This window comes from Colossoma macropomum, unplaced genomic scaffold (genome assembly GCF_904425465.1).
Source record: "Colossoma macropomum unplaced genomic scaffold, Colossoma_macropomum, whole genome shotgun sequence".
In the NCBI taxonomy this organism is placed as follows: domain Eukaryota; kingdom Metazoa; phylum Chordata; class Actinopteri; order Characiformes; family Serrasalmidae; genus Colossoma; species Colossoma macropomum.
In genome coordinates this window covers 26,208,747-26,233,476 of record NW_023494807.1, presented here as the reverse complement: position 1 = coordinate 26,233,476, position 24,730 = coordinate 26,208,747, and the positions used below count along the sequence as shown (strand labels likewise).

General features: G+C 37.7%; 2 protein-coding genes across 3 annotated transcripts in view; both read right to left on the bottom strand.

Moving 5' to 3' along the window:
• The window catches only part of LOC118796832 (zonadhesin), a 58,284-nt gene extending 34,582 nt beyond the window's left edge, over positions 1 to 23,702 (bottom strand). The window contains exons 1-2 of the mRNA XM_036555960.1: positions 23,650 to 23,702; positions 1,527 to 1,748 (exon numbers count right to left, since the gene is read on the bottom strand). Coding sequence (XP_036411853.1) covers positions 1,527 to 1,603 — 77 coding nt within the window. The 5' untranslated portion in view covers positions 1,604 to 1,748; positions 23,650 to 23,702. The remainder of the gene's footprint in view (positions 1 to 1,526; positions 1,749 to 23,649) is intronic.
• On the bottom strand, positions 12,464 to 23,574 carry wu:fb63a08 (MAM and LDL-receptor class A domain-containing protein 1). Of its 2 annotated transcripts, none has more exons than XM_036555963.1 (20): positions 23,345 to 23,574; positions 21,786 to 21,820; positions 21,324 to 21,407; positions 21,029 to 21,166; positions 20,558 to 20,814; positions 20,333 to 20,417; positions 19,394 to 19,432; positions 19,099 to 19,236; positions 18,628 to 18,884; positions 18,418 to 18,502; positions 18,017 to 18,190; positions 16,376 to 16,438; positions 16,080 to 16,217; positions 15,619 to 15,875; positions 15,419 to 15,503; positions 14,500 to 14,538; positions 14,177 to 14,314; positions 13,762 to 14,018; positions 13,389 to 13,473; positions 12,464 to 13,106 (listed from the first exon to the last, which is right to left on the bottom strand). In XM_036555963.1, exons 1-20 carry the CDS (start codon positions 23,419 to 23,421, stop codon positions 13,078 to 13,080), a joined length of 2,460 nt encoding a protein of 819 aa, XP_036411856.1. In that variant the 5' UTR covers positions 23,422 to 23,574; the 3' UTR covers positions 12,464 to 13,077. The 2 variants fall into 2 exon arrangements, with proteins under 2 accessions (XP_036411856.1, XP_036411855.1); XM_036555962.1 differs by having other exon boundaries at positions 16,376 to 16,441; positions 23,345 to 23,573.
• Positions 23,703 to 24,730: the final 1,028 nt, after the last annotated feature.

Below are 24,730 nucleotides of genomic sequence, written 5' to 3'. Positions count from 1 at the left end.
AATGACATGTTGATTTTTAAAGTGAAAATAAGTTAACACGTCCTCTGCAGGGAACACACTAATATATGACGTTCTCTGTAGAGGATGTGTAACTTATTTTCACTTCGAAAACCAACAAAACATGTCATTTGACCAGGGGTGCCCAAACTTTTGCAAACAACCATATTTCAGTAATCCTTTCTTTTACAGTGATCTAAGTTCTAGATATTAACCAGGTAAGTGTGAGGTACAAACTCCAAAGTACTAGATAACTATTTTCAATAACATGAGTTCCAAGTTCCAAGGCAGTCTTACTACATTACACTGGATTACCAAACAAGTTCTAGATATTAACTGAGTTTGAGGTGCAATCTCCAGAGTCCTGTGTAATTTGTTGTGGATAAAATCGCTATAAGTACTCGGACAGTCTTACTGAATTACACTGAATTTCCAAATAGGTTCTAGGTTACTAATTGAGTAAATAATTGAGGAAATATAAGTTACAAGTTTCAAAGTATTAGATCATTATGTTGAGTAACATGATAGTAAATTCTAAGGTAGTCTTACTAAATTACACTGAATTTACAAACAGGTTCTAGATATTATCTGTGTAAGCAGGGGGTACAATCTCCAATGTACTGTTTAATATTTTGAGTAAAATGGTGTTAAAGACTAAGACAGTCTTCTTAAATTATACTGAATTTCCAAATAGGTTCTAGATAATAACTGGGTAAATATCAGGTACAATTTTAAAAGTACTGCATAATTATTTTGGGTAACATGATGGTAAGTTCTAATGTGGTTTCACTAAATTACACAGAATTGCCAAACGGGTTCTAGATATTACCTTAATTATTAAGTAATATTAAGTAATTATTTTGGGTAAAAGTACAGAGACAGTCTTACAAAATTACACTGAATGGCTATTAGTTACTAATTAACAGGTTTTAACCATTAAGCTGATAAAGGAGATAAAGTAAAATATCTTATAAATATGTGGAGTTACAAGGCAGTAAGTATAAACTCACACCGATGTCACTGTAATGTTATACATTTAAGCAGAAAATTGAATCAGAAACAGCTCCAAGTACCAGGTAAGTTATATAAACTTAGAATTAAAAAGACAAAATTCAAAGCAATAAATATAAAAAAAGAGTAAAACCATAATAAAAATCTTTCATTACCAGCTCAGATTCAGTTACAGAAATATAATGTATTAGACTGTTTGTACTTTATTTGTATACACTTTTTTCACATCATCTAACTACTCAACTCAACTTTTTAAACCAAATAACTGCACAGTACTGCGGTGTTTGTACTACACATACTTACCCAGTTGATATCTAGAACATGTTTGGCATTTCAGTGTAATGTAGTTAGTGAATGTAAAGTTATTTTATTACAAATAATTTTACACCGTTTCTGTTGGTGCAATCTTCATGAAATGTTCACACTGTGAAGGACAGCTGGTGTATGTAAATTATGACAAAAAATGAAAAACACTATATATTTCCACATTGTTCATTGTACATCCATAACAAACGTACCTTGCATATGCTTCTGTGTTGAAAACACATAGCCAAGCCACTACTACGAGCAGCCACAGCTGTGTGTGTCCTGACATTGTAGATGATGTCCCTTTTTAGATGTTGCTTCTACCTTCAGATTCAGCCCTGGACGTTTCCTCCTTCTCTCCTGCGGTAAATTGTGAGGTTGCGTGTTGGGTCGGGTGTTTTGAAGCCTGGTGCAGGTCACTGTTATGCTGACAGCTGTGGGAGGGGAGAGAAGTCAGGAGGGTCTTAGACGTGACGTCAGGGGACTGTCCTGATGACACTGATTGGGTCACACTTGCGGTAAAAGAGACTGATTAGTGTCCGCTGAAGCCTTATCTGTTTGTTTTGCATATGTTTTAGAATTAGGGTCACGTCTGCATTGGTGAGAGGGTGGGGTGTTACCTACATAGTTACGGTGGTGTTGTGAAGTCCTTATCAGACTGTTGCCCATATTCGAGCACAGTGATTTACAGTGATTAACATTCACTCTAATTATGCTGCTCATAAAGATTTGGAGATTGTCTTGCAACTTTATGAATGTGTGAGTTCTTATGGGCTGAATTTATTTTAATGTAGCACTACTACTAAAAATATCTTTCCAAAGTCCTCAAAACATCCAAGCAAAGTACATACGTAACATACTTGGAGTCATGCCTAATAGTCATTCACTAAACTTTTTTTTTTTGCTGTTGAGACATTTAAATCAAGTCAGCAGGAAGTAATGTTTAAAGAGTAACTTGTCTGGATTCCATCCTGAGCTAAACTAAACTGCAGTGATTTTACAGTGTGGGTGCAAAAAAAGGGAGTGATTCAGTGTCTAAAGCCCTGTTGGAGGGGAGTAGTTTTCCATGAGAGGTGGGTAATCCTGGTTAATGTTTATGACCAATTTAGTATAAATGACAGAGATGGTAATGGCTATTTGATTTCATGCCCTGGCTTCCCTCCAGGAAACATGTTAAAACATTTCATTTAGCCATTATTCCACTTACCCTGACCATTTGTCTTGCTGTTTTAGGTGAATGCACTGTGTCATTAGCATCACTATTAGTTTGGGAGTTCACAGCCAGCGGTCAACTTCACCGCATAAAATCAAACATTTTTCTGTAATTTTACACGTTCTGAGTTGAATATGTGAGGCAGGAGAGTAACGTTACATATCAGCTTGATTTTAGCCACAGAGAACAAAAGTAAGCTCTTCTTTAAAGTGCCTCAATACTTATGAAACTCTGTTCCCACAGAACCCGATAACGATTTTACCAACATGTCAATGATCTCTGGTTGGTTTTATAAAAGGTAAAAGGTGCCAAAATCTTTACTGAAGCAGAATCATGGTGCTGCTAAAAATGACGGACATGACGCATTCAGATGGGACTAAAATCACAGAGAAAGCCTGGTGAAAGGTGGGTTAACTCCTGGACCCACTGCCCCATGTAAAACTAATCCTGCCAAATTCTCAGAATCAGTCACCAATGAGATGCTCAGTCGGCTTAAGGCCAACACAAAAGAAGTGTTTTTAATCTGCTCCATTAATAATGTGATTTCCCAGTGCTATTGTTGCAATTATTTAATATGTAAAGAACAAAGCCAAAAATGACTAGACTTTAGCGTCACTCTATACCAAAAACACAGAGCGTCCAGCAAGATAGGAAGTCGTGTGCATCTTTTACATAGTGATAGAAAACATGGCAGCACCCGGGAAGCTTCAATTTCACATACTGAACTGAACCCCTTAAAATCCCAGGGTAATTACTTACTAAGGCTTGTTGTTCAGTAACTACAGGGACTTTAATGCACACGGGGTTAAGCTATTCTTAGGTGATAGAAGTGTGTAATAAAACTTTGGGCCTGCTGGTGGGCTCTGGCCCTTGAAGGGTTTAAGTGATCGCTATCGTGGACACGCACAGTAACACTTCTGGTGGCAGATTTAAACAAGTTTAAAGGCCGTCGCCAAACTCTCAGAATGGATCATCAGTGAGACGTTCAGTTTTACAGCGTTAAGGCCACCTCAAACAAGTGTGTATTTCTGCTGTTCAATACTCTCTTCTCTTCTAGAGTTGCAGTTATTTGAACATTTTTATTTAGATTTTTATTTTGTTTTTGTCATAAACTACCTTTTTGATCAAGAAAACATGAATAGGAATATAAGTCAGACAACAGCATTACTCTGAACAAAACTCCCAACGTATACAATAAAGAAAGCAGGCTTGTACATCTTTTATACAGCAATAGAAAACACAGCAGCAGATTAAAAGCTACTATTCCACATGATCTATTTTACTACAGCCAATGTGGACATGCTCACGCCATAAACAACATCACCCAAATATATGATTGTATTGACAGGAAGATATTTAGTGTGACAAGATAAAATCCTAAATTAGGAGTGCAAGTGTGAAAACCCTTTCCAACCCAGTATCTAGCTTTGGAAGTGTTTGCACAGTTTTCTGTCTAATGAAGATCATTGTTTGGTAGTAAATGTACACATAATGTATAAACCAATCAAGTATTTTTGCCAGTCACAAGCTTAAGGTTAGCTGTTGCGGGCAGGTGCTTCATGCTTTCTTGCTAGTAATGTAATGTGGCTAACGTAGTTTAGCTGACTTATTCACTAAATGCTAGCGTTAGCCTATGCCAATTAAATGTTAATGGGACTCGGTAGTAGGTTTACTCCTAACGCATTTCAGACAGTAAGAGTCCATTGTGCTCTGTAAATTTTTATAATTATCAGCGTTGCATGTCACAGGAGCCTTTCAATGACTGATTGGGTTATCCCTTGATTGGAGACCTTAGGCTAATATTGACAGAATTGTGTTATTGGCCACACTGCTATGCCTTTATTTTGAACGTTTGTTCACATATGGAAAGTTTAGCTTGCATGTTAATGTGACCACAAATAGATATTTAGCGATTTTTAAGTGTGATATAAAGGCAGTATCTGTACATATTTTTTTTAATTAGCATACCAATGGCAGTAATAGCAGCATGCCAATTAGTAGGCTATTAGGGTTCAGTTTCCCAGACAAGGACTAAGCCTGGACATTTTTCTTTATGGAGAATAACTATTAAGAACGCTGTGTAGTTCAGGACTAGGCCTAACCTACTAATAAGGTTAGGCCTGGAATAAGAGCAGTCATATTTATGTCAAGGCCTGGTAGGAAGCCTGGCACATGGGTGTCAGAAAGTCTGTGGAAGTCTGTCAGAAAGAATCTGGCTCAGCCAATATGATTTGGCATTGTTACATTGTCTTGGTTTCATGGTTAGTCGCAGTGCATGAGTGGACAGTTACCCTGTACCACTGTTACCACTGTTGACTTTTTGGAAAAAAAAAAAAAAATTCTGTCTGTTCCTGTCTAAGTAATAGGTTCTATAAAGGTAATATACATAAGTTTCTATAAATAGTAATAAAAGTAAATAAGTTTCTTAAAGCCACAACACTCTTCATCTTGACTTGCCCTAAGTCAGCATTTCCCAGCACTTTTTTACTGTTTTCCCTGTTCACCGCACATCTGATCCAACTAATCAGCTCATTAACAGTTAAAGGAAGGAAAAAGACTAAAATATGCAGAACAGTTCCAGGAACATGGTTGAGAAACACTGCCCTAAAACACTCTACAGCTGAACTAAGCTACGTTCATAGTTTTTATGCACCTGGTGGTTGCTTGGGTTCAGCATGCCACCCATGCCGATAAGCTACTTAGTTTGAGAAACTCCATCAGAACCACTGCCTTAAACAACATAGAGGCCCATTAATATCAAAAATTGTTAGATAATTGAAGCTACTGTTTATAGTAACAGTGTAAAGGTGTTAGGGGATTAAATCATTATTATTCAAAGCTAATGTTTAAGGGTAATGTAAGTGCAGTACTGTAAATTAAAAGCATATGGGAGTGGTGATGTTCTTTATTTTATTGAATTATAACCAACTTTTTGTGTATTATTAAATGGTTACTTAATACTATGGTAACATGAAAAAAGTTTTTTTGGATTAGTTTCGGACTAGTTATGTCAAACCATAATGCTCCTATGATCCAGGTGAGTTTTAGTACTGAAGGATTTGCATTGTGAATAACTAGTGGTCTGAGATATCATAACTGCTGAAGAGGACCAGAAAGAGAGCTGAGACTACTGTAAGAGTTTTTTCACATATAGTTTTTTAAAAGAACCAGACTCAGTTCTGTAAAGGGAACCTCAAAGGGAACCAGCTTAAATGACCTCAGTGCTTTAATATGGACTTAGTTCTCTTTTTGGTCCTTTCAGCGTGGGTGAGATCTCAGACCAGTTGATTTATCTCACCTAGGAATTATTTTGGAAAGTGTTATTTATCATATACGTTAGACCCCATGGTAAAATACTCCAACTGCAAAAGCACCAAGCTATTAAAAACCTTTAAAAGGGCCATCGTTCATTTAATTGTTTGTATATCTGTTAATTATTTTTTAATGGAATGCTGTATTTTCCTATACTGTATATTATATTTTTTGTCATTGTTTATTTTCTTTGTTAGATACTTTACAGTCTTGTCCGGTGCTTGTGTGCTTGTCTGGTCTGTTCAGTATGTTACATATCGTGCATGTGTGCACTCACCAAGACGAATTCCTTGTATGTGTGGCATACTTGGTGAAATAAAGTGATTCTGATTAATTATAGCAATAAGCCTCTCAAGTCTGCATTACAGTGATTTCAGTTTGGGCAGGTTTAACTGTATTGCGTGTGTGCCTAGCCTCAGCCTTTAACACAGTAAAATCACGCTGGCTCTCGCATCTTATTGCTATAATGCATCAGCTCTGCTGTCTTGTCACAGGATCACATGGGGGCTTTATATTGAGTAGTACCTTAAATATGATCTTTGCTGGTCTGTTTTCACCCCCTGTACTGGGCAACTGTGCCTGTTTATGTACAGTAAGCCTTGAGGTCTTTACCATAAAGTAAAACACAAAGTAATCTGGGGTTGTTTGTTTTTTACAATGCAAGAATCAATCAGACCACAAAACGAACAACAAACCAACCTGCGTCTGAGAGCACCTCTAGAGTTGGGTTGGTGTTTGGGACCCATTAGAGGGGTGTGAGTTCATTTGACATTCACATAGTTTCACCCTTGGGCCGTTACAGTATTTCAAGAGGATTCAGACTGCTGAGTAATGTTTCTCCTCTAAATGGTCTCAGAAACCAACTGTACTCAGCCCACCTCTTGAGGTGGTCCCTGTACGATTCATTTGTGGTTTGATTTGTAGGCCAATTGATTTGTACATTGTGAAAACAAAACAAGCCCACTCTGCTTGCTGTTTATGGTTAATGAACTTTGAGGCTTACATACACAGCCACAGCCTTCTTGTACTTTAGCAAAGAGATTCTCAAACCTATCCATGTTTTTACTCCAACACACTTTCGACACACAAGAGTGGAGCCGGGGGCCCTGAGCACCAATTTTAAAAAATACCCTGGAGTGGGTAAAAACTCTTAGGACAACAGATGCTGTGGGTTTTTGTGATCTTACCATGAGATGGCAGCATTGGCATATTAAAACAATAAGCCATGAGAGCCCTGTGATTTTTTACCATGGTTAAAGGGTTATGTTAGGCACGCACAGGGCAGAGTTAAGCCCCCTACGCATATTGAAATCACTGTAATGAAGACTTCAGTAGCTTCTTGCTACAGTTTCTAATGAAAAAAGATAAAACTTAATTACATGAACAGCATTAACTATTTAATAGTTTTAATAACTTGGCTGTTGGAATATTTACCATGGTTTTGAATGTGGTGCAGCAAATCTGTTATATGCTAATATGATGAACTTAAACCACACTAACATGATTCATTGTTACCCAGGTGAGGTCTGAGTTCTAAAAGAGTTGTGGTATTAAAGCAGGCTAAGTAGACTGGTTACCTTTCAGGTTCACTTTAACAGGAGAGTTGAGTTTGTTTGAAAAGAACTCCATGTAAAAATATGGGTGGGTGATATGGCAAAAATTATATCACAGTACTTTTCTGAGATTTGATGAGGTGGAACAGACAATAAAACACTCACTTTGTAGTGGAATACTTATAGTACCAGTGTTGCTCTTGAGGCTCACAGCAGTTCTCATTTGCAGTGGTTGTTTTTTAATGTGTTGTATCCAGACCCCTTCACATTTTCCTCATTTTCTTACATTACAGTCTTACACTAAAATGGATTGAAGTCATTTTTTCTTCTTATCTATCAGCCCAAATCTGATTATCAGTGGTCATCATGCTTTTACAGCTTGATTAGTTCTCCTGTGGTAAATTCAGTTGATTGGAATTGATCTAACAGTGCATGTGCGAAGGAACGTTGTAGACAAGATTGTCAAGACACAGCTAATTACAGCTGTGTAAGGGGTCTTTTTGAATCTGATTAAATGTGATATTTTCAGTTTAATGTTTTGTATGAAGTTAGAAAGCCTTTTTGAAAACCTACATATGCTTTTTTAAAAAATATTTTTTAGTATTTTTGCAGATTGATGAGAAAAAATGAGCTTAATCTATTTTAGAGGCTAAGGGCTGTAACATGCAGTGAAGAAAAAAGGGGTGTGAATAATTGCTGAAAGCACCTTAGCAACTTATACAGGCAACAAAAGCTGATTAACATAAGCAACATTCAGGATTTGCTCTACCAAATCCTGAATGTCCTATATGTTCTGTAAGTTTGCAGTCTTTCCATTCTTAGCCCTGCATGTGCTTTAATCACAGGGCCTGGAGGGAAGCTGTGTTCCACATATTTCTCTATAGTTACTTTCTTACAATATGTTCCACAGTGATGTGGGTCACATTCTTTGTACTTTTTTAATTATAAGAGAAGCTTGATTTTATAACTCCCCCAGATGATGCTGAGAACGGTGACCATGTTGCTGTGAAAAAGCAGCAACAGATACTTAAAAGAAAAGGTTGATCTTCAGAAAGACAGTGTGGCATATTTGGCTAAATACAGTGGTTGTGTACAGGTTAGATGGGATATATTCCTAACTCACATTTGTTAAGGGGATGTTAGGTTAGGGTTTACATACAGGTTTAGGCTCTGCTGAGTAATTTACAAGGTTTAATATCTCAATTTCTCATAAATTCATCTTTGTTTTTTTTTATTTTATAAAAAGTTATGTCACATAATGTGTACACAGCATGCACTTGTATTACACATCTTTAGATAAAAATAAAATAATCTATTCATTTGCTTTTTTCAGCCTCCACACAGTAACAGGAGGTCAGTAATGTCACCCTGTGAAGAGAGCAGTCAGATGTAAAATTGTTACAACCCCAACACAAACCTCATATCACCTCACAAACAAATAAAAACTGTATTCCACTCATATCAAAATACAATCAGCAGGTCTACAAAGCCACTGTTTTGGTCAAATGCTTTAGTTTTGTTCTTGTTGAGAAAATAGTACTCAAAACCAACAGTTTGCTTATTGTAACTGAATCTGCAGAGCAAACTGAAAAAGTCTCACCTTTGTTTTAGGGCCAGAAAATGAAACAAGTAGAACAGGAACCTTTCCCACTATGGTATGTATGTCCTATGCGTTTTGTAGCCAGTGGTCTACAAGTCAGGGTATTGGTATTGACATTTAATGAAGCTTATGATGGATTGTATTAAAATAATTCAAAAATAAGGTTTGTTCAGGCAGCTCTCATGGGCGTTGCTAGGCCAATTTTAGCAGGACTTGAGCCCCTGCAAAATCACATTTAGCCCCCTTCCTGGGTAATTCCAGTCATCTGAGTAATCCAAATCATCTATACTTTATTCTCATTCACAATATACTGTAATGACCAGGCGCGGCCTGGGGGAGGCGCTGCTGCTCTAATGCAGCCCTGCCTCTGTGGTCCTACCTGTGATTGACTAACGTTACATTTGGCCAATCATAAAGGACTTCATGCGCATCTAAACCAATCATATCAGACCTTAAACGCTGTCAGCCAATCATATCAGACCTGGGGGAGGGTCTCTGTTTGTGCACTGCAAAGTAATGGGTAGCCGAGCTGAAGTCAGGATTGTGGCTTAAAGCTCACTAAAATGAACGTTAGATCTTAGGATCTATAGTGTACAGAGTGAAACCACAGTATCACCTATAATATGGATTTGTGACTATTTATGGTCAGTATAGCTGGATATGTGTTATTTTACTTGGTTGTTTGTTAAGTCTAGCTAGTTAACATTAGTTAACTTTGGGTTTAAGTGAGGTAAAGAAAAGAAGCCAGGCTAACAATGACATTAGCTAACTAGCTAGCTTAGCTGACAAGCCAACTAGTTTAGTGAGTGTGAACGAACAAGATAGAAATAACGTTAATGAGAGCTCTTTATATTCTTCGTTTTCAGATTTCTCTTAAGTATTTGGAAAGAATGAGACCAGTATTGGCCATGTATTGCTGTTTAGCTACAGTAAGTTAATGTCAGTGAAAGGGACGAGGCGGTAGCTGCTTCGTCTGCCTCCAGACTCTTCTCGAATTTTCCAGCTGCGAGGCGCCAGAATGAAACTGCTGCTGCATTTAAGGTGGAAGATTCAAACAAGAAACCATCCGTAGCCTCTTATGCTCCTCAGAACCACCGGTGGCTCCAGAATGCTCCAAAATGCACTTCGTCACATTCTTCATAACTTTCATATTTCATAAGCTACATTCAAAAGGTGGGGGTCGATATGAGAGCTGTAACTGTCTTCTTTCCAGTCAAATAGATGGGTAATGCAATTTTAAACCCTCATAATAAAAGAAGCTGAACTCACGATTTTTTTTTGGTCTACTGAAATTCGACCCATTTTTCCACAAATCTGGGCTATAAACTATAAACAGATGGCGTCTCTTCAGTGATCTGCTCTGTAAAAATTATTTTTATAAAATAATACAAAGAGCGTCTAAGATTTTTGGCTTTCAGCAGTAAATTGTAAGCATATAGCAATATGTTTATGATCATAAAACACGTTCTGTTAATTTGAGGGAAACTTTTACGATAAATAAATAAATAAAATAAAAATGCAGTTACTGAATAATTTGCCTTAAGATTTGGTCATGTTAATTTCAGATGGACAAACCAAAATATACCCTGGAGCATAAGAGGTTAAGCTCTGTGTTAAAAGGTCATCATAACACAATTTTATATTCCTCAATTCCTCAACCTGTTAATGGAAATTAAGAGGCGGCAGCTCCGTCGAAGGCCAGTCAGATGAGAAGATTTTGTACTCAAAAAATAAAAAAAAGGCATCGAAATCATTATTTTCTTGGCTTATTGTATATCTGAGTTTAATAAAAGTATTGTAACACTAAACACAGGAAGAGAAGCAGAGGAAGAAGCTCAAGGAGGTTAGTGATCAAGAAGAAAGAGAGAGTCATAAAAGCTTTTGGTTAAAATTAATGCTGAACTTAATTGAACTTAGCTGAGAAAATATAATATTTGTCACCATGACCATGAAATTCCATCACTTAGCTTATTAAACATGCCTACAGAGCAAAATCACACTCTTTCTGATTGTACAAACTGAGACTGATCTATAATCTGTGTTTTTGAATAATATATTTAGGCCCTTGCAGCTGGACTTAAGTACCTTTGCTTGATCTGTGCCTGTTTTAAGTGGATGGATATAGTATTTGTTATATTGGCTCTGTGCTTAATACAAACTACGAAGAGACAGATTTACTGTGTGCCAGCTTGACCAAATATCCATTTCTTGATATACATAACACGGCTGATGTACTTGACATTTTCTGGCTGTTGCTATTTTAAAGCGCATTATAAACATTTTGGGGCCATCAAAAATTCTGGTTTGGGACCATGCCCCCAGAACCCCCTAGTGCAGGCTTCGTGCCCCCCCCGATCCATGAACTTCTAGTGACGACCCTGCCCACTGGACACTTTTGGTTTCATACATCATAGATTTTCATAGAGATACTATGTCTGTGCTGATATCTGTCAGTCAGATCATGTGTCACAGCACAGTACATGGGCTGCTGTTGATGGGAATTGATCCACAGCCCAGACTATCCCAGGTTTCTCTAGATTTTTTTCTGCATCGTCAGAAGAATCTGACACTGCAGCCTTCCTTCTACATTAGACAGCAAGTGTTGGCTATCTGATTGTCTGGGTGTTGCTGCTTGACATTGTTGATCATGTGATTAACATGTTAACACTTCCAGCTTTACTTCCTTAAATCTATCCATTATATCAGTGATTAAATCTTAAATGTTGATACATTAGTGTCTGAATGTCTGAATCCACGACTGGGAACTAATATTTATTCATGTTAAAATATTTGAACTCAAACGTAGATATTTCTGCAGAAATTGGGCAATCCACATCATTCCAGCTCCCTTTTACACGACTAACTCTGATAGCTCATTGTATTTGAGAGCCAATTACTCTGATTTTGTTTCTGGAGGAAGAGAAAAATTTCAGATGTTCATACTCAGGGAGGTGTTATGTGAGCTGTGTGTGTGTGAAGATCTGACAACAGGCAGTTAGAAGAGCTTTATGTTTTATTGAGTTTGGGTCAGCCTGTCTAACTTTAGAGGGACATTTCCTTTAAGCATTAAATTGATGAATTTTAAATAATGATGTCTGTGTGATTTCACATTATGATTAAACGTACTTGGTTGAGGTATTGTTTGTGTTATTGTGGTTGTGGTTGATGCTGTGTTTTCTGGTGCGGCACTTGTTGGCGTTGGGATGTTTGGTGCTGTTGTTGTTTCAACTGGTCTGGCTGTTGCTGAAATGGTTTGGACATGCCCGGTTGTAGTTTGGACAGGCCCAGGCGCACATTTAAATATTGTGGTTTTAATAGTAGTCTTTGGAGTGGTGGTATTTGGAGCTGTAGTTGTTCTGCTGTCTGTAGTGAAAAGTTCAAATTTGTTAAATTTACTATAGACCCAGTTAGAATACCGACCATTACTTGAGCCCAAGGGGAAGTCAAGAGAATGAACATGCAGAGTCAATGTATTGTCTCCAATCTCCGAGTTTATTAAAAAACACACAGAGCTATGTATATACAGCAGTTGACACGCAACTCTTGCACCCACACCCTCCCCTCTCCTTTGCTGTTCTTTAGCCCATGCCTCTGCCTCAAGCCTCTCCATCCTAACTTTGTTTTCCTGCCTGAGGCGAGGACGCAGTTCATCTTGTAGTTTCTCTATGCTTAGAGGAGTTAAGGGGATAGAAAAGTCAAGAACAGTTTGTTCTTGCATACATAAGCACTTCTGAGGAACCCTCTCCTGCTGACAGGTTTAGACACAGACTAGACAGGCTTCAATCAGATTTTAAAGTTATGCACGATGATCTTAAGGTTAGACACAGCAATGTTAGACACAGATTTGCGTTTTCCATCACCCCCCCTTTTTATGATTTTTTCCACAATCATAAATCAGAAAATGCAAAAGATAAAAGCATCCAAAAGTATGTTCTGCTTTCAGCCTAGGCATCATAACTAGTGCATTATAAAAATTATATCATGTTTCTATGCCACTTCACTTTCTTTTTCATACTCAGCATAGAGAATGTGGGGTAAGTCATCAAGGTGATTGGACTCCGGTGTGATATCTACTTTTAACCCATTCAGTTTAGGTGAGGCAGATTTATCAAATCTGGAAAGCAAAATAAATGAATTAATAAATAATGAGAAGCAAAAATATTGCTTATTATTATTGAATTATTACTGCTAGAATAACAAGACACTTTTATAATTAACAAAAAATAAAATAATATAAAACAACAACAACAACAAATGTGTATGTCCATTTTTGGAAAACGTGTCCACACAAATAAAGCAATGTATTTTATGGACCTGTAAGCTGTTTTCCAATGTGTCATCAAATCACTTTTCCTAAATTTAAATTCTGGCATAGTTCTTGATAGTAGAAAAATACCTTTACAAGATCCTCTGTGTAGAGAGATGTCGTCCACGGCAACGTCAGACCAAGCATTAGCACCTCTGCGTCCTTCAAAGATAATCTAACAGTACAGCAACATTTGTAGATTTAATAGATGAAATAAATAATTAAAAACAAAATCTTCCTCTCTCTCAGACACAGGAACATGGTGGCTGGAACTAGTATGCAGGGCTGTTCAGTATTTTCTTATGGCCAACCGTAAAATTACTTCAGAATGACCTGATATTAAATACAGTTTCACTGTTAATATGTTTTTTGGGTTTTTACAGGTTTGAAAAACACACAAAACAGTAATGGAAACCAGTCTGAGAGCTGTAATTAATGATACTGCTATAACAATCTCACTGACCTTGAAGTTGCCTTGGGGTGTGAGGTCGACTAGAGCGCGATGCCAGATGTTCCCTTTGTTTTCTCTCTGTCTCCAGACCTCCTGGGCCTGGTTTCCATGCAGCAGGTAGACGGTCAGGCCCATGGTCCAGCTGGAACCGTACATGTGGTACCAGAACTGCAGACACTGTGGCTGCTGGTCAGTGCATTCTTCACTGAGGAGACGTGCTGTATCGCCATGAGTGGCGCTGTCCCCCTCAATGTAGATGTAGTGACCACCTGGAGAAGAAGAGGAGGATGAGGAGAGATGAATGGAGAGAGATGGAAAAGGTTAGTATAACACTGCTTTGATGTGAACTGTAACATGGAAACTGGCCTCTATTTTTTAAGACAATAAATAGTTAATCTATAATTAGTTTGCAAATTAGGATACTGACTTCCGTTTGTGTGGTCAGAGGAAGGACCAGTAAATGCCGTGGGGGTGGAGCCACTGTGTCTTGTCCAATCAAAAACATCAGCCCTTATCTGATGCCAAGTGCAGAGTTCATTCTCAAAATTGCAGTTGATTCTGCACACTGTGAAATGTTTTGATAACAAACAATAAAAACAATCAACACAGCAATTATTCAAACTTTTTGGGACTCTGTAATAGACAACAAAATGTTTAGACCAAATGCTAATATAATTTTATGATATTAGCATAAAAATTGGAATGCTCTACTGGGATAACGTTAATATTGTGGTTAAATGCGCTTCGTACCTGGATGGTCGTTCTGTGGTGGAATTGTGGGAAAAAGATCTGTAGCAGAGATTGAATCATTATATGCAATGTTTTATGAAAGGAGGTTCTTTTTTCTAAAAAAAACAACATCCCGAACTTTTATTGTGAAATAATATAATGATGTTTATTCCACACAGTTTAAGGACCATTTCTGTTGGTGCATTCATCAAACTCTTGTATATCTTGTGTATATATATATATATATATATATATATATATATATACACACACACACACACACACATTCACCATATACAACCTCGTTTCCAAAAAAGCTGGGACAGGGGCAACCAAAAAACTGTTAAAGTTATGTAAAGTTAAAAAAGAAACACCTGGTGGAACATCTCACAGTTAATTAGGTTAATTGACCACAGCTCAGTAACATGATTGGGTATAAAAGAGCATCCCCGAGAGGCTGAGACTTTCAGAAGTAAAGATGGGGAGAGGTTTACATGTGCAGGCAAACAGTGCAACAATATAAGCTGTTAAGCAGCTGAAATCCTATATCAAACAAGAATGGTAACTTTTAAAACTACAGCAATTGATCTCCTTAGTATCCAAATGCTTACAGAGTGTTGTTAAAAGAGGAGGAGATGCAGCATAGTGGTAAACATGGCCTTGTCCCAGCTTTTTTGGAACGTGTTGTTAACATCAACATTTTTCAAAACCAATACAATTCCTCAGTTTTAACATTTGATATGTTTTTGTACTATTTTCAATTAATAATAAAGTTTAAATGATCATTGCATTCTGGTTTATTAATATTCAGCATAACGTCCCAACTTATAAACGGGCTTGTGTGTGTGTGTGTGTAGTTGTTTTGTTTTACTATTACTATTAACCATTTCCTTAACCTCAAATTCTGACATAGATCTATTTAGTGGAAAGTCAGTGGTACCTTCACAAGTTCCTCTGTGTAGAGAGATGTCATCTACAGCTACATCAGATCTGGCATCATCACCTCTGCGTCCTTCAAAGATAATCTGAAAGCACAACAACATTTGTCGATTCAGTAAAGGAGTTATTTTTTTTTTAAATACATAAAACTGTAATGCAAATTAATGAGTGTTAATTACTTTGCTAAAACCTCTAACTGACCTTAAAGTTGCCCTCTGGTATGAGGTTCACCAGAGCACGATGCCAGGTGTTCCCTTTGCCTTCTCTCTGTCTCCAGACCTCTCGGGCCTCGTTGCCATGCAACAGGTAGACGGTCAGGCCCATGGTCCAGCTGGAACCGTACATGTGGTACCAGAACTGCAGGCACTGCGGCTGCCGGTCAGAGCATTCCTTACTGAGGAGACGTGCTGTATCGCCATGAGTGGCACTGTCCCCCTCAATGTAGATGTAGTGACCACCTGGAGAAGAAGAGGAGGATGAGGAGAGATGAATGGAGAGAGGTGGAAATGGTGAGTATAACACTGATTTGATGTGAACTGAGCAGAGATCAAAATCTACAGTATAATGATTTGGTGAAACTGGCCTGTTTCCTCTAAAAACAGTGCACTTTCTATTTATTTAAGACAATATATAATTAATATATAATTAGCTGGGATACTGACTTCCTGTTGTGTGGTCAGAGGAAGGTCCAGTCAAGAGCGTGGGGGTGGAGCCACTGTGTCTCGTCCAATCAAAAACATCAGCCAGTAACTGATTCCAGGTGCAGAGGTCTTTCTCAAAGTCACAGTCGATTCTGCACACTGTCAAATATTTCAATATAGTTATACATTATTTTTGGTACACTATAATCAAAAACAAAAATGTGAAGAATGTATTACTGAAAACACAACTATTCCAGTATAAGAATTGAATGTTAATACTGTGTTAAGTTTAATATGTTAACTGGTATGCTTTGTACCTGGATGGTAGTTGTTGGCACCTCTTCTCTTAGGGGAAATTGTGGAAACTATGCTGGGAGGAGCTGCTGTTTGAGTTCCAATGAAAAAGAATGAATGAAAACATGATTGAAAGACTTAAACTAAAAAGAAAAAAGTATAATACATTGGTTTTATTTAAATTAAATATTAAATATGTGCTGAGAGTGTCACACTCTGGTATCTCAGAAACGCTGTTTACTAAAAGTAGCAGTACAAAACTATAACCCTTGTGTGGTGTTGATGTGTTTGTTGCTCAGTGGTCTGGTAGACCCACCACATTATTGTTTTTAAATAAGTACAGCCATAACAATTTATGTAAAAATACCAGATGTTTAAAATATCACAAGTGGCCAGCGTAGGGCTCTCCTTTAGCAGCTGTAGCCAGTCAGCAGCCTGTCCATGTTGTCCACCCTCACACACACACACACACACACACACACATATTCAAACACATACACACACAGACACACACACACTAACAGCAGGCGATGTAGGAAGAGAACCGAGTGAAGGACACAGCGCCTCCACACTTTTATTCCCCACAGGTTCACCCAACACCACATGTGTATATAAATGTGTAGGGGGTGAACAGAGTGAAGACACTGATAATGTGTAATTTTATTTTTTCTTCACAGAAAATGAGCAAAGGCCAAGTAATCTGGGGTTGAAATAAAATATCGCATAATTTTTTCTTTTGGTAAACATTGAAAATGGGTTCCACAGACCTGAACACCACACAAGGGTTAAATGTTATCTTTATTCTTTTTTTTTTTAATTAATTTTTTTAAGAAACCTAAAAATATAAGGAACTGCATCCTCACAAGACAGACTTTTTGTCAAAGTGTCCCGTTCATTCTGTCCCTTAACGTGGCAAAGAGCTACTTGGACAGGAATGTGGCTTTTGATTGACATTTAAAATAACCAACCACAGAACATTGTTTTTGCATGATGTGTGAGGCAGGCAACTTTCAAGCTTATTTCACATGAAAGCTACTAAATACTTAATGCTTGAAAAATGATGCTGTGAAAGTTTTACAATCCATCATCTATATATAGCTTCAGAAGACTCAGTCATGAAGCGCAAAGCAGGTAACTGCTTGCAAAAGATCATTCTTCTATGGGACTGATAAAACCTGCTGCACATAAGTGCCTTTATAGTAACAGGCGAGTAGCCAATGAAAACAGAACTGACAAAATCCTGATGGTTTTGGCCATCTTAGCTTACTATAGACAGCAGACACTCCCTGTGCTGTGAAATGCAAAAGTCAAATTACATGTTTTGTTGATATTCTGAGTGAATATAAGTTAACATATCCTCTACAGAGAACGCAAAGTATTTTTACACAAATTCCTTTGCTGAGTTTAACATATCGTGGCTGTTGGAACAAAACCTTGTATCTCCAAAAGGGTGACTTTACAGGAGAAAGATAAACCTTCTTAATTGTAAATGGCAGTTAAGGATCCAGATTTTTTCAAGATTTTAGAGCATTTTCATTGGTCTATTCATCACAAAACTTTAACACATGGTATAGTCTAAGTGTGTAAAGCAATTCAAGGCCATTTAGTTATAATATCATAGTGAAAATAATGGGAGTTAACTCTGAGGGGGATGCATGACTTACTTGCAGCAGCAGGAGTTGGAGTGTTGGGGATTTCTGGGACACATGAATCTGTGTTTTGCGATTTGACTGTCGTGGTCTCTTTAGATGGGTGTGGAGTTGTTGTTCTGATGCTGACTGGGGTGCTTATTATCGGATGCTCAGGTTTGGATGGGGTAGGAATGCTTTTTAGTAAATCTAGGTAGAAAAAGATAAATAATAATACTACTACTACTAATAATAATAATGATAATAAATCATTGAAATTGTTTTAGTGACACTATTGCTACCTCGTTATTGCAATTATTAATGAAAGTGTATATATATATATATATATATATATGTATATATATATCACATAACATACATCTATAAACCATTTCCTTAACCTCAAATTCTGACAGTTCTTATTAATGGAACAGTACCTTCACAAGTTCCTCTGTGTAGAGAGACGTCGTCTACAGCTATGTCAGATCTAGCATCAGCACCTCTGCGCCCTTCAAAGATAATCTGACAGCACAACAACATTTGTAGATTCAGTAAAGGAACATTTCAATGTTTCTTGAAAAAAGACACACAGAACAGTAAGACCAACAAATTGAAGAGCTGTAACTTTATTAATTTGTTTAACTGACCTTGAAGTTGCCTTGAGGTGTGAGGTTGACTAGAGCGCGATGCCAGGTGTTCCCTTTGTCTTCTCTCAATCTCCAGACCTCCCGGGGGTGGTTGCCGTACATCAGGTAGACGGTCAGGCCCATGGTCCAGCTGGAACCGTACATGTGGTACCAGAACTGCAGGCACTGCGGCTGCCGGTCAGAGCATTCCTCACTGACGAGACGTGCTGTATCGCCTTGAGTGGCGCTGTCCCCCTCAATGTAGACATAGTGACCACCTGGAGAAGAAGAGGAGGATGAGGAGAGATGAATGGAGAGAGATGGAAATGGTAAGTATAAAACTGATTTGATATGAACCGAGCAGAGATCAAAATCTACAGTACAATGATTTGGTGAAACTGGCTTATATCCCCTCTAAAAACAGAGCAATATTCATTTATTTAATACAATATATAATATATTTATAATTAGCTTGTAAATTGGGATACTGACTTCCGGTTGTGTGGTCAGAGGAAGGACCAGTCAAGGGCGTTGGGGTGGAGCCACTGTGTCTCGTCCAATCAAAAACATCAGCTAGGTACTGATTCCAGGTGCAGAGGTCTTTCTCAAAATTGCAGTTGATTCTACACACTGTCAAATATTTCAATAATAAACTATAAAAACTTTTTGGGACTTTACAATGAAAAACAAAATGTTTAGACCAAACGTTAATATGGATATATTACAAAAAACTGGAATATTCTATTATCAGAATAATGTTAATACTGTGGTTAACTGTGCTTCGTACCTGGATGGTTGCTGTCTGGCAGAGGTGGGAGAAGCAGATCTGTAACAGGGATTGAATGGTTACATGCAACGTTTTATAAAAGGAACAAGAAGAAGAAGCTGCTTTTTTTCTAGATACAGTTGTATGCAGAAATTTGTGAACCATTATTTAAATTACATTTTGTTGATCTTCTAAGTGAAAATAAGTGAACACATCCTCTACAGAGAACACACTTTTGCGCACTTTAATTGACAATTACAGTTTAATTGCTGAATTTAACAGTTTGCAAATAAATAAAACATATAATATTGCCTGTTCAAAGTTATGGCACATTTTATATTTTATGTTTAATTTTTTTTTCCAAAAGGTTGAACTCAGTAAATAAATAGAAATTGTGCACAAAAAATTTAAGAAATATACCACATTTAAGTTCTCAGTACAGGATGTGTTCACTTGTTTTTGCTGAAAAAAATTATCATTTGACCAGGGTGTTCAAACTTTTGCATTTTTTATTTCACACTACTTCACACTGTCAGCACAACTTTAGTGAACATGATTGTTGTCAGAGCAAAACTTTGTATCTCCAAAAATGGTAACTTTGCAGGAGAAGTAAAAAAAATCCACAACTTTTAATGTAAAATAATGTAAGGAGGTTTATTCCAACAGTTTAAGGACCATTTCCGTTGGTCCATTCATCATGAAATTTTAATACATTGTAAGAGAAGCTGGCATTTTCAAAAAATGTCAAAAAATTTAAATATTACAAATACGGACATATAAGATTTTTCTTCTGACAGCAACAATAAGCTCTATTTGTGTCTGGTTGTGTATGAGTTTATAAGGGGCAGGTCTACACAGGTTGGTGAAGGTGTATATATATGTAGTTAGTGTACATATTTTAACTGTTTCCCTAACCCTTAACCTTAAATTCTGATGTAGATCTGTTTAGTGAAAAAATACCTTCACAAGTTCCTCTGTGTAGAGAAATGTCATCTATAGCCACATCAGATCTAGCATTATCACCTCTGCGTCCTTCAAAGATAACCTGAAAGCACAACAGCGTTTGTTGATTGAGTAAAGGAACATCTCAAAAAAAAATAAATAAATAAAAACACACACATAAAACTGTAATGCAGACAAACTGAAGAGCTGTGTTTAATTACTTCGTTAAAACCTTTAACTAACCTGAAAGTTGCCCCGGGGTATGAGGGGCACTAGAGCACGGTACCAGGTGTTCCCTTTGCTTTCTCTCAGTCTCCAGACCTCCCGGGCATCATTACCATGCAGCAGGTAGAGGTCCAGGCCCATGGTCCAGCTGGAACCGTATATGTGGTACCAGAACTGTAGGCACTGTGGCTGCCGGTCAGAGCATTCCTTACTGACGAGACGTGCTGTGTCGCCGTGAGTGGCGCTGTCCCCCTCAATGTAGATGTAGTGACCACCTGAAGAAGAAGAGGAGGATGAGGAGAGATGAATGGAGAGAGATGGAAATGGTGAGTATAACACTACTTTGTTGTGAACTGAGCAGGGATCAAAATCTACAGTATAATGATTTGGTGAAACTGGCCTGTTTCCTCTATAAAAACAGTGCAATTTCTATTTATTTAATGCAATATATAATTCATCTATAATTAGCTTATAAATTGGGATACTGACTTCCTGTTGTGTGGTCAAAGGAAGGTCCAGTCATTGATGTGGGGGTGGAGCCACTGTGTCTCGTCCAATCAAAAACATCAGTCAGTAACTGATTCCAGGTGCAGAGGTCTTTCTCAAAGTCACAGTCGATTCTGCACACTGTTGAATATTTTAATACAGGTATACATTATTTTTGTGACTATAAACAAAAAACTAAAATGTTAGGAATTTATTACTGAAAACTTGACTATTCCACTATGAGAGTTAAATGTTAATACTGTGTTAAGTTTAATATGTAAACTGGTATGCTTTGTACCTGGATGGTTGTTGGCGCCTCCTGGCTGAGACAAAGCCCTGGAATCTACGCTGAGAGGAGCTGCTGTTTCATTACCAATCAGAGCTACAATGGGGGATGGTTTGGTTAATTACAACATTATAGGAATAGATCTGATATATTAGTTCTGTAACACTTTTATTAAAACAGGTTTAGAAAGTTATTTACAAACAGAATGAGTGAAAACAAGATTGCCAAATTTAAAAAGTTCTATTTAATGTAAGACACTGGTTTTATTTAAATTCACTGTTAAATAAGTGCTGAGAGTGTCACACTCCCTGGTTTCTCATAAACACTATTTTCTAAAAGTAACAATACAAAACAACTTTAAATCTTTTTATTTATTTATTTAATTTGCTAATTTCCCTCTCCGCTGTCAGAATGTATTACAGTGGTGGGTATTTGTGTGCATCTTCAGAGGAAGTGTGTAGGATAAATTCTGACCTGCGTTTGACCTCGACTCATGCAGAGCGATTGAACTGTGGATACAGAAAGAAAAATACTGTATAAATGTAGGAAAAGGTTTTACCATTGCAACAACACTGAATACAGTATATACAGTTGTATGCAAAAATAAACTGCCGTTTATTGAGTGGCAACAGTATGTGAACGTTTAGGATTAGAAGCTAATTTGAAGGTGAAATTAGAGTCAGGTGTTTTCAATTAATGGGATGGCAATCAGGTGTGAGTGACCACCCTGTTTTATTTAAAGAACAGGGATCTATTACATTCTGATCTTCACAACACATGTGTGTGGAAGTGTATCATGGCACAAACAAAGGAGATTTCTGAGGACCTCAGAAGAATTGAGTTCATCAGGCTGGAAAAGGTTACAAAACCATCTCTAAAGAGTTTGGACTCCACCAATCCACAAACAGATTGTGTACAAATAGAGGAAATTCAAGAACATTGAAACGCTCCACAGGAGTGGGCGACCAACAAAGATCGCACCAAGAGCAAGGTGTGTAATAGTCTGAGATCACAAGGGAACCCAGGGAAATTTCTAGGCAACTAAAGGCCTGTCTCACAGTGGCTAATGTTAAATGTTCATTTGTCCACCATCAGGAGAACACTGAACAATAATGTTGTGCATGGCAGGGTTGCATGTAGAAAGCTGCTGCTCTCCAAAAAAACATTGCTGCTCGTCTGCAGTTTGCTAAAGATCACATGGACAAGCCAGAAGGCTATTGGATCAATGTTTTGTGGACGGATGAGATCAAAATAGATCTTTTGGGTTTCAATGAGAAGCGTTATGTTTGGAGAAAGGAAAACACTGCATTGCAGCATAAAAACCTTTGTGAAACACGGTGGTGGTAGTATCATGGTTTGGGCCTATTTTGCTGCATCTGGGCCAGGATGGCTTGCCATCATTGATGGAACAATGAACTCTGAATTACATCAGCAATTTGAAAATGTCAGGACATCTGTCCATGAGCTAAAACTCAAGAGAATGTGGGTCATGCAGAAAGACAACGATCCTAAACAAAGTCTTTCTACCAAAAAATGGTTAGAAAAGAATAAAGTTAATGTTTTGGAATGGCCAAGTCAAAGTCCTGACCTTAATCTTATAGAAATGCTGTGGAAGCAAGCAGTTCATGGGAGGAAACCCCCCCAAAATATCGGAGTTTTGTACGGAGGAATGGGCTAAAATTCCACCAAGCCGATTTGCAGGACTAATCAACAGTTACCGGAAACGTTTAGTTGCAGTTATTGATGCACAAGGGAGTCACACCAGATACTGAAAGCAAAGGTTCACATACATTTGCCACTCACAGATCTGTAATATTGGATCATTTTTCTCAATAAATAAATGACCAAGTCTAATATTTTTGTTTCATTTGTTTAATTTGGTTCTCGCTATCTACTTTTAGGATTTATGTTAAAATATCATTAAGTTTTAGGTCAAATTATGCAGAAATATAGAAAATTCTAAAAGGTTCACAAACTTTTAAGCACCACTGTACATATGTGCATTGTACATTGTACATCCATAACAAACATACCTTGCATAAGCTTCTTTGTTGAAAACACATAGCCAAGCCACTACTACGAGCAGCCACAGCTGTGTGTGTCCTGACATTGTAGATGATGTCCCTTTTTAGATGTTGCTTCTACCTTCAGATTCAGCTCTGGACGTTTCCTCCTTCTCTCCTGCAGTGAATTGTGAGGTTGCGTGTTGAGTCGGGTGTTTTGAAGGCTGGTGCAGGTCACTGTTATCCTGACAGCTGTGGGAGGGGAGAGAAGTCAGGAGGGTCTTAGACGTGACGTCAGGAGACTGTCCTGATGACACTGATGGGGTGACACTTACGGTAAAAGAGATTGATTATTGCGGTAATCGTCCGCTGAAGCCTTATCTGTTTGTTTTGCAAATGTGTTGAAAGTAGGGTCATGTCTTCATTGGTGAGAGGGTGGGGTATGTCCTACATAGTTACAGTGAAGTCCTTATCAGGCTATTGCCCATATTTAAGCACCAAGACAGATTTACAGTGATTCACATTCACTCTAATTATGCTGCTCATAAAGATTTGTAGATTGTCTTGTGGCTTCGTGGACGTGTGAGTTCTCACACGTAGAATTTGTCTTAATGTAGCACAAGCATGGCACTTGCTAAATACTAATGCTAAAAACTAAAATATCGTTCCGAAATCCTCAAAACTTCCAAGCAGAGGACATACTTGACACATTTGGAGTCACGCCCAATAGTCATTTACTAAACTTTGTTTTTGCTGTAGAGACATTTGAATCAAGTCAGTAGAAGGTAATGTTTAAAGCGTAATGTGTGTGACTTGTGTATCCTAAGCTAAAATACACTGTAGTGGTTGTACAATGTGGGTGCCAAAAAGGGAGTGATTTAGAGTTCAAAGCTCTATTTGGATGGGAGTAGTTTTCCATGGGAGGCGGGTAATCCCAGTTTACCACAGGATGTCGTTGTTTATGGTGTTTGGCAATTTGGTATAAATGACAGAGATGGGAAGGGCTACTCGATTTACACACTGGTTTTTCTCCAGAAATGAGTAGAAAACATGAGTAGAAAGCGTCACCATTGGGAGTTCACAGCCAACAGTCAACTTCACCACATAAAATCAAACACTTCTCTGTAATTGTTACACGTTCTGAGTTGTACATGTGAGGTAGGAGAGTAATGTTACATATCAGCATGATTTTAGCCACAGAGAACAAAAGTAAGCTCTTCAAGTGCCTCAATGCTAAGAAACTCTGTTCCCACAGAACCAATAACGTTTTTACCGACATGTCAGTTCACACAGGATTAATATAATATGAGGTTATCTCTATGGGTCATTTTAAAAATAAAAGGTGTCACAATCCGTACTGAAGCGGGAGCTCACAGCTGGTAACTGGACAGGACTAAAGTCACTGAGAAACCCTGG

Bases quoted from the DNA above. Each gene is read 5' to 3' on its own strand.
- wu:fb63a08 (XM_036555962.1), bottom strand. From the start codon at position 23,421: ATGTCAGGACACACACAGCTGTGGCTGCTCGTAGTAGTGGCTTGGCTA. The intron at 15,876-16,079 runs GTCAGTATCCCA...CTTCTTCTCCAG, and splicing joins CTCTGACCACACAACAGGAA to GTGGTCACTACATCTACATT. The intron at 15,504-15,618 runs GTCAGTTAGAGG...TTGTGCTTTCAG, and splicing joins TACCAGAGGGCAACTTTAAG to ATTATCTTTGAAGGACGCAG.